At 39.2% G+C, this 12933-nt stretch overlaps 2 protein-coding genes across 3 annotated transcripts in view; one reads left to right on the forward strand and one right to left on the reverse strand.

The window, feature by feature from the left end:
- Positions 1 to 12933, forward strand: part of CFAP69 (cilia and flagella associated protein 69) — a 58022-nt gene that overhangs the window by 29784 nt on the left and 15305 nt on the right. The window lies entirely within an intron of this gene.
- FAM237B (family with sequence similarity 237 member B) lies at positions 2287 to 9696 on the reverse strand. Of its 2 annotated transcripts, XM_051609741.1 has the most exons (4): positions 8422 to 9696; positions 6487 to 6638; positions 4808 to 5204; positions 2287 to 4184 (listed from the first exon to the last, which is right to left on the reverse strand). In XM_051609741.1, the coding sequence occupies exons 3-4, from the start codon at positions 5187 to 5189 to the stop codon at positions 4159 to 4161; spliced, it is 408 nt and encodes a 135-aa protein (XP_051465701.1). In that variant the 5' UTR covers positions 5190 to 5204; positions 6487 to 6638; positions 8422 to 9696; the 3' UTR covers positions 2287 to 4158. The 2 variants fall into 2 exon arrangements, with proteins under 2 accessions (XP_051465701.1, XP_051465700.1); XM_051609740.1 differs by lacking the exon at positions 2287 to 4184 and having other exon boundaries at positions 4578 to 5204.

Here is a 12933-nt window from a genome sequence, read left to right on the forward strand (position 1 = left end):
TCCAACCTTTACAATTCTATTATTCTATATTGAGAAATGTATGAGCTTTCACTTTGTCAAATGCCATCTCAAAAATTTTAAATACATTTGAGCTAAGCAGGTAGAACTTAGTTTCTATCTCTCTTTTTTACTTCCTGAAAGAGGGATTGGGGGTGGAGGAGGGTGGGGTATATAAGCATTTCTTAAAAATCTGTTTGTCCCTGTAACAAAACATAGCAGTACTGGTATTAAAAACAAAGGCAGAGATTTTTGTTTCAAAATTGTCTACCTACATTCTATAAAAAGAACAACCCTAAGAAAATAATGAAATAAACCAAAACAACCATATGCAGTGGTACTTAAACTTTAGAGAAATCTACTCAGATCTAGTTTCCAAAGATCAGAAGCATTTTCTTCAGTCATCTAGTACTTAAAGCTAGAGAAACTAAATCAAGCTGTGCTGATTTAATTTAATTTGTTATGCTCGTCCTTTGTTAACAGATGATTTTTAAATATAATCTGTACTTTTTTTCCCAAAGTTATCTGCATAAAATTTAAGTATGTTTTAGGAAGCAAGCCTGCATGTGTATTTCTTGCCTGCCTGCAAGAAAGGTAAGCTAGAGTATATAGAGATTATCTAACTAAAGTCCTCTGTGTCAAGTAAAGTCTTGCACATTTATTTATGTTTGTATTTCTGAGAGCTCTTCAGCAGCTCTGCTGTTTTCTTACTGTTTTAGAGAATGTGAAAATATGTCTACACCCTGGGGCATTAAAAAAATGCTCCATTGTCTTTTCACTACTAAAACCAAACAATAAATATTTTACTAGGAGAACAAGACTTTAATTTAGAATATTTTTTATTATATGCTTTTATCTAAGTGAATGTGTGGGTGACTGATTAGTACTGGCAGCAAATCACTGCCCCGTTTTTCCAAAAAACCATGCACAATTCATGTAAGTCTTCCTGATTTCTGAGCAAGAGCCCCAGCAGTGCAGCATAGCCAGGGTTTGGATCTAAAAGGTCTTTTAACTGGAAATCTGTTTATGCGTATGAAAAAACTTCCAGTCGGGCAGAATGTGAGCCCCACAGCATTCCTCCCCCAACAGCCTTGTTCTTCTGCCTCAGACACCCTGCTGTTGCGGGCAAATAGTTGCAAATGCTCTTGTTAATTGTAATAAAGACTGGGGAAGAAAGAGGACAGAATTGCCCAGAATGCTTACAGTTATACTTCACAAATAAACACTAACACAAGGCTTCACTGCAGCACAGACAGCATTTGATTTTGGCAGGCAGCCATGGCCTATGGTCTGGCCATCAGGGCAGGAACCCAGGAAAATTGGCCTTGCTGTACCTGCTGTAACCCAGGGATAGAAGAGAGGGAGTACTGAGTGCTGAGTGCTGGTGGAGGAAAAGTTTATCCTAGCTGGCTCTCCATAGCTGTGTCACAGACAAAACAGGTATGTCCACCCAGAATTTGTTTTGCTGCTGCTGCTTATGGTGCTGTGCTCCTGTTGTTCATAAGCACCTGCCCCTTTGGCAGACACTGCAGGATGACCATAGCAATAGTTTGTTGAAGCAGTCTGGAGCCAATTACAGTAGATGCCACGTGCCTTTGTCTATTTAAAAAATTAAATAAAACAAAGACTCACAGTCTGAGGGAAGATGGAGCTTTTACAGCTGCATTTGATACCTTGCTCTGGCATTCAATTAGAAGATCACCAATATTACCTTTAAAATGTTATTATAGTTTTACACTCTGTAGGTCATGAATAAAATTATTTGCAGGTATGAACAAGGGGAATTTATTTATCTGGTTTATGACAGTTAAAATACTTTATTTGGTGCAAATGTAATACAAGTAGACAGCTTCATAAACTTGATATTGCTGGAACAGATTAGACAATGGCTGTCAAATAGCTGGTCGTTATGATGTATGAATTCCTGCAACTGCTCGGTTTGGGTGTGTTGTGAGAAGGCAAGAAAGCCATGAAGAGTGTGCATGTGTGAGACAGATGTGTGCTGGAGGGGGACCCTCCCACTGAAGCCACAGGATTTCAGACTACAGACCCCTTGCTATCCAACAGCCCTCGTGTACTGGGGTGCTGGGGGCAGCTGCACTGCAGTCTTACATCCCATCTTAATGACTGGTCCATGACTAAAGGATTAAGTGTGTTCATGTGTGTGACCTCTTAACATTTGTCTGTCCCACTGCCCTTGGGTGAAGGCTGCCATGAGAACGGATTCGCAAAAGCGGCAAACACAAAGTAGTTAGATATAAATGTAAGGTAATTTATTAAGGGGACAGATACAACAGCTTTGAGATAGCCTTTGAGAAATGCACTGACTACAATAGTGCTATTAATAGGTGTCAGTGTTGCTAGCAATAATAGTAAAAAGTATACAATACACAATAAACCTGGGGATGCACAATATTTACCCAAGGAGGTGTCTCTGCCTCTCGACCAGGCTTCTTGGCCCGTTCCAGGGGAGGGGCTCTTCTCTCACTGAGCAAAGGATCCAAGAACTAATTTATTACCTTTTGACCAGGTGGGATTTAAGTCATAACTAGTGTATTGATTGGTTCTTAACAAACTAACAATGTTTATTAACTAGGAAAAAAGGTAGGGGAGATGCCCAGTGCCTGCTGTATGTAAATTCAAGCTTCGTTAACCTCAGGGCTTGCCTCACATGCAGATCACCAGGTGAAGTCATACAGGCTTAGATCCAGGCCTTTACTGCACGACCTGTGACCACAGAGCCTTCGCTTCACAAGTCATGTCCAGTGAGGCCATGTAGCCATTAGGCACCTGGGTGTGAAGATAAGCAGAGGTGGACAGCGATGTCTTCCTTCCTGCCAGCGAGTTGGGCCTGTCCTCCCTACTGGACATAAATTTGCCTACTTGTCACATCCAAGGCTAAATACCCAGTGAAGCACTGCACATCTCACACTCCTCTGCACAGCTCCTTCCAAGAAAGTTAAAGAACAATCCAAGCTGTGTTTTCCCACAGGGTGCATCATGATTCCTCTATGAGAACTGGCTATTTTAAGAACTATATATGAGCTAGGCATTATGTGGGGTGGATTTCTTGTCATTGCTGAGGGTTTATATGCTGTTACTGTGTAAGTACTTTTTCCTACAATAATTAAACCCAGTTAGGATCTCATAAAAGGCTAGAACACAACAGGGACTGAACAAGCTACATTGCCCAAGGAGTGAAGCAGGGAACAGTCAGCATCTCTGAGTGCTCCCATTTGTTCTCTTTGAGCTTTCTGTGCTCAGGAGAAATGGATTAACTAGACAGTTAATCTCCCTGAATTAGTTTACCCATGCTGGATGGTTTCTTATAATGGGAACATTTGTCAAGCCAGTCTCTCACTCTTTCAAACCACTTGATGCATGTGTCACTTCTCAACCGTGATGTCACTTGCTATGACAGGGAGAGGCTCTATCACCTTATTTACGTGTATGAATGGGTAAATAAAAAGCAGGCTTGTGTAGAGTACTGTTCTAACTATAATCTAGTGATTTTGCAAATAACATGCTAATAGACAAGAAAATGACTACTATTCAGACCTTGCTGCATAGAAAAATACTTTAATTAACCTATAGCCTAGACTACGCAGTGACAAAATAAAAAGTTTAGACTGCACAGGACATTACAATGAGCACAATCCTTCCCTTGAGCTTGATGTCACACTTTTTTTTGCAATTCTTAAAAGTAAAGTTGATTGTATGTGCAAGACACTGTATAAAATATGTTTGTTGACATTTTCTCCATTGCTTAATGTATAAAAATATATTGAGTTTCCATCAAAATTAACTTTTAAAAAAGAGAATTATTGGAAAAAATAAGCTTCTACAAAAATATGACACTGGTTCAGACTTACATGCTTACCTGAGAGAACAAAGGTATTGACTCAAAACACAAAAGCATTAACACATGCCATGGGAAAAAGGCAGCCTTGGTAGACTGCAAAACGGGAAAGCAGAAGTGACAATGTGGGACCTCACAGACTTATCAGTTTAGCAGTGCTTAAGTACTTTATACAGAGAAAAGAAAAAGGGTTGAACCGTGCCAGTGGAGTTGTCTATGCATCCACAGTATATGCTGTGCTTTTGTGCTCCTTCATTTTCATGTTGCCTTGTTGAGGTATCTTCATTTTCTCCTCTTTTGGCCTAAAATGGGTTGATGAAATCAGACCCTGCAAGATTATGAGAGAAAGCTAGTTATTTTCCAAGCAATATGGTTAGGAATGCTAAGATTAAATTATCTCTGTTCAGTCTGGAAACCTACAACATCTGACTGGGTACATCAAAATGTAGTCTATTGCCAAGGAGGAAATAAACACAGATCTAGGCCTGGTTAATAAGAAGTAAAGCCAATCACCTGTATTATCTCAGTTCAGACTCATCACAGACCATGATGACCAGAATTTGTGACTGTTAGATGATTCACAGTGACCACAAGATCACATTATGTTTTAATGGGAAGAACAGTGTTCAAGCAGGGATTTGAGCTCTTCTCACAGAGGGATTATCCCCCAAAGATAAGACTGAAGTCCAAATACCAGGAAACTTTTAGTATTGTGATGTCATTCATATGCACACAGTGCCCACTTTATTAAATACAGAAATGCAGTACACCACAACTACTATTGAGTAAGTATTGTGAAAGTAGCTACCACTGAAAGAGACAAATACTTTTGACAAGCAGAGACAGAAACTGGAAATTACTATATTGAGTTGTCTAATCAAGGACAAGGATGGAACAGTGGTTCAGCTTAATGTTAGTACACAAGAGACGAACACCATATCCTGTAGTTACCTTCTACAGTTCTGTGTGAGTATGTGGAAGAATATTTGGGAGACATTAATTGTCTTCTGCCCATTCCATGGGATCTTGAGAGCACACAGTCTACATACATATCCCAGAAGTTCTGGGCTAAATCATTGAAAAGTTCATTGTGTTTGGGCTTGGGCGATTCCTTTAGGAACATCATGAAGTCCCATAGATCAATGACTGTATCTGCTACCTTGAGTTTCTTCATTTCCACCAACCCATGGGATGACACTTCCCAGCACTGATGGTCAATCTGACCCAGGCTTGCAGGAATTTCTTTTTGATAGTCTAGATTGGCGTAAACCAAATTCAGTATCAATATACAGCCCAGCTGAAGATACAACCTTCGTTTCCATACAAATTCCATGCTCCAAGAAGGTATCTGAAAGAAAGTGTATAAAATTACAGTGATTCTGCTGTTACGTAGTTCAGTTTCACTTAGCTTTCAGTGATACCCCATGAGATGATTTATGCATATATACAGAAAGGTATTTGTTTTCAAACCCTGGAATAAATACCAGTAAGTGAACCCTAATGCTGGACCTAGGTTTGCACCTAGAAATGGTTAATGCTGTTTAGAACATGAAAACCTGAAGCAGAAAGTTTGAAGTGATGGTAGCCTAGGTCCAGACTGCTCCTTGAGTTCAAGACTCCTTCCCTCAAAGTCCTGTGCTTAGATCACCAGTAAAATCATATAAATAGCAGATGCTTAAAGAATCATACTGATATGCTATTTAAAATTACTGCAAAGAAGCAGCAGAGTTATAAACAGCCAGTCTTTCATGGAACAGTCCAGCTCAGAAGGGTGGTAATGAAGGAACACTAAAGCAGACCATTACACTGTATCAGGTGAGCATAGGCAGGTTATGAACTCATTCGGTAGCTGTTGCAAGACCAGAAAAAAGCACATTCCTTTCTGGCTTATGTTAGAAAATTAATCAAACTTTTAGCACCATTATTTCTAGCATATATGCAAAATACAGACACTTTCTGGAGAACTGGAGATGGAAATTCTAACAACACAGGGCATAATGAGAACTTCAAATGCCACAGGGTATCTAGTTACTATTACACACAGATCCCCCCTGGGAGAACTCCAGTTTTCCTATGATGCATATTTCATGTGCTCAAAGCAGGTTTAGACAGAACACCACTAAAACATCTGATAACTTACTTTTCTCAGTCCTTCCCATCAAGATAAAGTACAGCTCAAGAGGAGAGTAACCATAAAGATGAAAACAAAGACAAACTAGATTTTGGCAGGCAGCAGGATTACCTGCCTCGGCATCCTGAGAGTTTACAAATCCATTAAAGTTCCTCTTCCTTGGGTTGTTAGAAAACAGGCTCCAGCAAACAAGCAGGGATGAAAATACTTCTCACTTCCACTTCACTAGGCACCAGCATTTAGAGAAAGGGCACTAGCAAATTAGCTACAAAGTATGAAAAAGGCAGCCAGGAAGACACCAACATCTTGAGTTGTTTTGATTTCATGTGTTAATCCAGCTGAAAACTAAAATATTAAGTGTCCACTTGAACATCTCAAACAGGAGCAGAGACCACAAGCCTCACAGAGACTTTGAACTACAAAGTCCCACTATTCAGTACAAGACAGATGAGTTTCACAAAGGCAGTAACTAAACAGCCACAGTAGAAGTTTTACTTACAGTGTTTCTGTGATGAGATGGAAAACAGTAGCCCTGAAACAACAGTAGTCAGCCACTTGGAGAAAAAGAAGGAAACTCCTGAACGGGCTGCAAGTGCTTGGCAGGGGCTGGATGCTCCGAGGATGCCGGGATTACACTGCACAGGGATGACTCTGGCAAAGCAGCAGCAGCAGTCACGTCAGTGCGAAAGGTGGGAGGGAGCGGGGGCTGTGGCAGCCCCACCTCTTTCTACATCAGGCACTGGGTATCAGCTGAGCCCTGGGCTGGGGTCTCACCTGGAGAGACTGTGTGTGTATGGGTGGGTGGGTGTGTTTGACACACGGATGGGGGATGGGGGAGAAACAGAAGGCTCTCAGAGGGACAAAAATACGATGGACAGCGAATCTTTCTCCAAATCAGTAAGCCAGGTTTCCATCTGCAATCCTGTCTGCCCACCAGAACATAGACCCATCAAAGGCAATATTTAAAAATAACGGAAAATGGACATACTGCCCAGAATTTACTAGATCCCTCTTTGTAGAAAATCCCTGACTTGAAACTGATTTTACACCATGTTTTAAAATCTCTGTAACCTGGTTGCCAGGGAGATTTTCCATGCCATTCTTTTTGGACTTGATAGGAATCTCTCCAGAGTTTGGTGCCAGTGCCAGTCCCATCCCATGTCTTCCAGCCAGCAGCTGCCAGCTGTGTCAGTGGTTAAAGAATTTGTTTCTATTGTTTTGTTTCTGGCCAGTTACTTTCTGTTCTAAGAAATGAGGTTCATATTTAGAAGAGCTCAATTTTCTCAGAGAGAGAAGCTTACGAAGGAGCTTACTTAGATTTCTCATTATTTCTTCCATGCTTGTTCTTACGATACACCAGTTGTGATGTCTCACCAGATACTGAATTGTAAGACCAAAATAGAGACAGCTCTCCCAGCTGCTGTGGATGTTCCATGTGCTTATTATATGTTATGGGTTAATGAAGCCAGACCCAGTACACTATTTAAACAACTTCTAAATCCTGCTAGTAAAATACAATTAAAAGCATTTTTAATCAGCAATGGTGTCAGAGAGCCCAGAGCATTAACACCTGTAAAAGTCCTTGAGATCCTTTGATAAAAGATGATCTATTAGTGCAAAGTTTGCTCCTTAGGGGAAAGTTCTTTCCATAAATTTGCAATTCTGTTTCTCCCTCAGTCTTTGAAACTCCACACTCAGCAAGCTGGATTTCTGGACCCTGTTCTAGGAATCAGTTGTGCCTAACTCAGGACAAGTTGCCCAAAACTGACTTCTACAAGGACAAGGGTTAATGCAGCTATCTCGTCTCACTTAATTAAAGCTTAGATTTCTCAACATATACATTCAAATCACCCCTTAGGTCACCAAGGAAAATGGATTGGGTCATACTCTGAAATGAAGATTATTTTTGAGAGAACTCCTCATATATTGCATAGTGCTTTTTAAACCTTCCAAGGCGAATTTCACTTTCAAGGAAGGTCATCAGTCTTCCACCTTCAATAGCACTGGAGTGCATTCCAAGTCTGTCAAAGTAAAGCCATCAGCAGCCAACATCATATAAACTCGATGCATTTTTTTCAAATACACTGAAATTCTGTGCTTTCCAACCTGCTGCACTTTGGTATCATTACAACTCTCTATGTAGCTGCCTCTCCTTATGTCACAGATTCCTACAGCTAGGGATATGCAACACAATCAGTTACGAAAAATGTCAATGCTATCAACCATGCCAGAGAAATGTCTCAGAATTCCTGTGCCCACTTCTGCACTAAAGAATTGGATCTGAAACACTGAAGTCCTCCACTTCCCTCGTGTCTCAGTGCAGCTCATCACTGTGCAAGGGAAGAGGTGTTCATAACCTGATAACTACTGCATAAAGGATGCACCAGCCCTTTTCCTATTGCATATAAAGGAAGTTGGTTTACTTTTTTCTTACCTCTGAGGGTTGGAAATGGCTCTTGCCAAGAGAAAAAAAGCTGTGAGTTCCGGTGTGGCCCAGTGACAGTGGTACCACAGTGGTACTTAAAAACAAGTGCTCCAAATGTCATTGATCTGGTGACCCATGGAAATTATGACTTTGTAAAGGTTGTTCGAAGGTTCACAGCAAATGTCAGGTATCTGAGGCACTGGCACAACTTGGGGTCCCCCATTGCTTCACTCTGCTTTAAAGACATGAAATTTCAAAAGGCTACTGATCAAAGTATAATTAAAATGCTGCATCTGGCACACAGTAGAAAATCACTTCAGTCCACAACACTGGGTCCATGTAGAAATCAAACCGCACAGAACCTCTGCACAAAACTAACAGTTCTCTTCAAGGTTGTGTCTATAGTTCAACATCAATAACTCTTCAGTATGAGATGCCCGAAGGAATAGTCTGCTCTACAGCAGCAGAAGGTTGATCTAAGTAAATTGCAGCTGCTCCTTTATTGGATCCAAGTGTCACTCAACAGCTCAGGACTGTAATTTAAACTTTCTTTTTCTGTACAATACATTATCACATGGAAAGTACCCAGAATTGTGCTGTCTGAAGCACTTAAGCATGTAAAACTGACAACAGTCCCAGTTCCAGAGAGCTTCCTCTCCCTAAAGGAAGACATGGCTGGTGAGAATATAAGACAAATACGTAGTAAAATTGAGTCTGTGAGGGTTTCAGAACATGATTCAGTGGAGCACGGCATGACAAGAACAGCCTGTTCTTTCAGTCATGAAAACAATATATACAGTACTTAGAGGCAAATAGAAACCTGCTCTGAAATGACATTCAGAATAACAAGCTATCTTCTGGAAGTCCTTCCAGCTAAGCAATGTTAAACACTGTTTCACAAAATAAACCATGTTTGAACCTACACAACTATATAGAAGAACATACCTGGAATACTGGAACAGAGCTTATCTGTGAATCTTTATATAACTGAAAGGAGCTAAAGCTGCATTAGAGTAATTACTCTTTGAAATCCTAAAGTAGGATTCATAACCGAGGAGATTAAAGTGTTAGATAGGCTGTGCAAGGAACATAAGTTTGAGAAAACTCCTTCATATCATTAATCAAAATAGCTGTCAGTAAATTTTCAAGTTAAGAAAAGCTTTTCCTCTTTTAATTTACTTTATGCACTATCAAACTTATTAGCATGGTTGTGATACAGCCAAAATTTCAAAAGCATTGAAAGGCATCTAGTTAATAAATTCACCATTTTTAATCTTAAAATGAGATATTGCCAGAACATCACTATAGAAATCAAAATGCTAAGGAATAGAATTTTTTTAGGAAAATCCTTTCAAATAATAATTTCTCTTCTTTAAGTGCCACATCAACAACAATGTTATCTTAAGAATCTATTTATGTAAAAATTCATTTATAATATATAAAAATCCACCTCCCCAAGTGACAATGGTTCTGAAAGCCAACTTCCATATTTCATTTTCCTTCATGGTATTATGCATCTTTGTTAGTCAAGCACTGAGGGCTCATCACTTGGAACAAGGATGAACATATGGCTTTAAATAGAGGTCAAAATTATTGGTAACTAATAATCCTGCAGGATATTTCATGTTTGTAGGATGGAAGCACCACCAAGAAAGACACTGACCACATTTATTAGCTAAGTATTGTTATTACAGTTTCTATTTCAGAACTGGTAAGGTCAAGGAAATTCAATCTGTGACCATCTTCATAAAATCTAATGTACCTGAAAGCTACAGCAAAGCTACAGCTGTAGGTAAAAGCCCTTAAAACCAGAGACCCTGTCTATGTACTTGGGAAAGCAGATTTTTTTTCCCACTAGTGACTAAATACAAATGGTACTAAACTTAGGCAAAATAAAACGTTTCCCTCAAAATTCTTCCAACATCATTAGCTTTTCTATAGCATAAGTTTTGAATTGTTGTACTGCAACTTAATATTTTTATTCTTACAGTTGAGGCGCCCCCATCTAGTGGCATTTTATTGTACTGAACAGTGTGTCCTTGGCATTGGTTAAATCATTTAATATTTAAAAAATAAGAGGGTAAAAATAATTTTTTAAAAACAACCTTGGACCTTGGATATATTGGTATAGTCATTATATTTCAACTACAAAGACCTTTATGTCAGCTTCCTAGCACCGCAGTGAACCACTGCGTGCATGTGCAGAAAGGCAAGGAAAGAAAACTGGCTTGCATTTATTTCAACTCTATTTAAAAATAAAGCTATGTTGCTAAGAAAATTCACCTTTATTTTTATTTATTTCCATCAAAGTTAGTTCTTCTCTAGACTGAGAAAAACAGCACATAAAATACAAATTTCAAAAAACTGCTGCTGGAAGCTGTAAAATGGTTGTGGAAAAAGATTTTACAGCTTCTTCTTGTTAGAATTGATGACAGCACACTACCTAGTGATTTATATCATAAAAGAAACAGATTGGTAAAACCATGATTTGATGTAGCAGTACCCATGTGATTTTCAAGCAATCACATATGAGTATTTGAAGTACACAATGAGAGCAGAAAGAGCAGGAACTGAAGCATTATTTAGCATGAAACTCAGAATATATATTGATTCCATATAAATCAGCTTGGAGAGTTTTAAAATGCTATCAGCCTTTTGTGTGACTGCATTATAGCTATAATCTCTGTGACTACACATCTGCACACTCTTACGTAAAGCGGATTGGATTCTCTGAAGATAAAGAATTGAGTCACCCTCTGCATCACTGACGAGCAGCATCTGAGGTAAAGAAAAAACAGCGATGTCCTACGATCAGGCTGGACAGTGAAGTGCTCCCAGTGCTATTACTTAAGCTCAGGAACAGCACACCCACTGGTGACTGAACAGCCCATGCAAATAAAAGAAAAGAACGATACAATCAGTGCTGCACCAGCAAAACAGTGTCTCTCCAGGTGACCAGATACATTTTTGAAGCAAAGTATTTAGAATATAAACCATCTAAATATCCTCAAACTTTAGAGTTTTAGATTATTCGGTTTCAGTAATTTTTAGCATCATGTATCATGCACTTACTGGTATGAAAGGTACCAGAAAATGCACAGTGGCACATTTCAAATGGAATGTTACTTAATCCCCTCCTGGTACAAGCTTGGTGGCATGAGCTTGCTCAGTGCTGAAATAAATCTAGTGTTATGTCAACTCACAACATACATAGGAGACCAGTTTTTCTTTACTTCTGTTTTTTGAGGTTGAGCTGTGAACTGATTACATGAGCTGAACTGACATTAGTTAGTAGCTCTGCTAGCATCTCTGGACCAGAAGAACTTTGCTGATAACCTTCCTGCCACTTGCAACTTCCCCATGCTTTCTTTGTCTCACATAAAAGTTATTTTGCCTATCCCCTTTTCTCTGTTCTTTTCTATAATGCTGGCATCACCTGCTTTTCTGAAGTCATAGTAGCACAGTTGAACTTTTGCATGCATAAGAACTCCAGAAGCTTGCCTACTATTCAGATCAGACTGACAAGTCCTTCCCATATTATGAATCATAAGTCTGGACAAAATGTTCTGCTATTTGTACTACGAACTGGCAGGGTAATACAGGACAGAAAGGTCCTCTTGAATAACAGGGTCTGGTTCCCTGCTATTACAGAAAGCTCTGTTGTACAACAGTCCCAAAAATTTATCAAGTGCCATATTAAAAACAGGTATATTTTTGCTCCCACTAATTCAATGGAAAAGCTGTTTCAGAATGATTGCTGTAATAACTAGAAACATCCTTCTAAATATCCTGAATAGTACGTATCTGTTTGTTCTCATGTCAGTGTTGCCCTGCAAATTACATGGTTTTCATCCTTCATGTTTACTTTCATGATATATTTATAGACAGCATGAGCTTGTTTCTCCTCTGTTTTTGTTTTATTGAAGTAAACAAGCTAAGTCATCCTAAAATCTGTTTGTACGAAAGGTTCTCAAGCTCTCTTGTGATGCACCTAGCCTCCCTCTACCCCTCTTTCAGTTCAACCTTAGCTCAGCTATAGAACAATTAATTAGAAATTTTCACAGTACCTCAAATGAGATTTCACCAGTACCTTAAATAATGACATTAATACTTCCTGGAGGTACATCTCCTGAGATATTCTGTGTACTTATGATGATTCCTAAATATATACCATTATGAGATTTCATGAGTATGCTTTCACTGATTTTATCAGGACTCCTACAAAAAAATACCAAATAAGACCATCCTAGAACCAACACTTCAAGTTTGACATCTTCCTTTTCAACCTTACTTGTGGCTATCTCACTTCACAGTTTCTCTCCTAAGCCACATGTTCTCATCCCTTTACAGGTGATATCATATAAAATATTTTATCAATAGCTTATTAATATGGCAAATTTGAGATTTTCCAAAGCTTTGCTTGAGACTGGGACCAGGTTTCAGGGTCTGTGACTGGCCAGGCCACTTTTCTTCTTTTCAAAGATAAGCAGTTACAGTCCAGGTTCAGCCCATCTAACTTCA

The sequence above is a fragment of the Apus apus genome, chromosome 2, assembly GCF_020740795.1.
Source record: "Apus apus isolate bApuApu2 chromosome 2, bApuApu2.pri.cur, whole genome shotgun sequence".
Taxonomy (NCBI): domain Eukaryota; kingdom Metazoa; phylum Chordata; class Aves; order Apodiformes; family Apodidae; genus Apus; species Apus apus.

What these genes read in the sequence shown, in the direction of transcription:
- FAM237B (XM_051609740.1), bottom strand. Translation starts at nt 5,189, where the DNA reads ATGGAATTTGTATGGAAACGAAGGTTGTATCTTCAGCTGGGCTGTATA.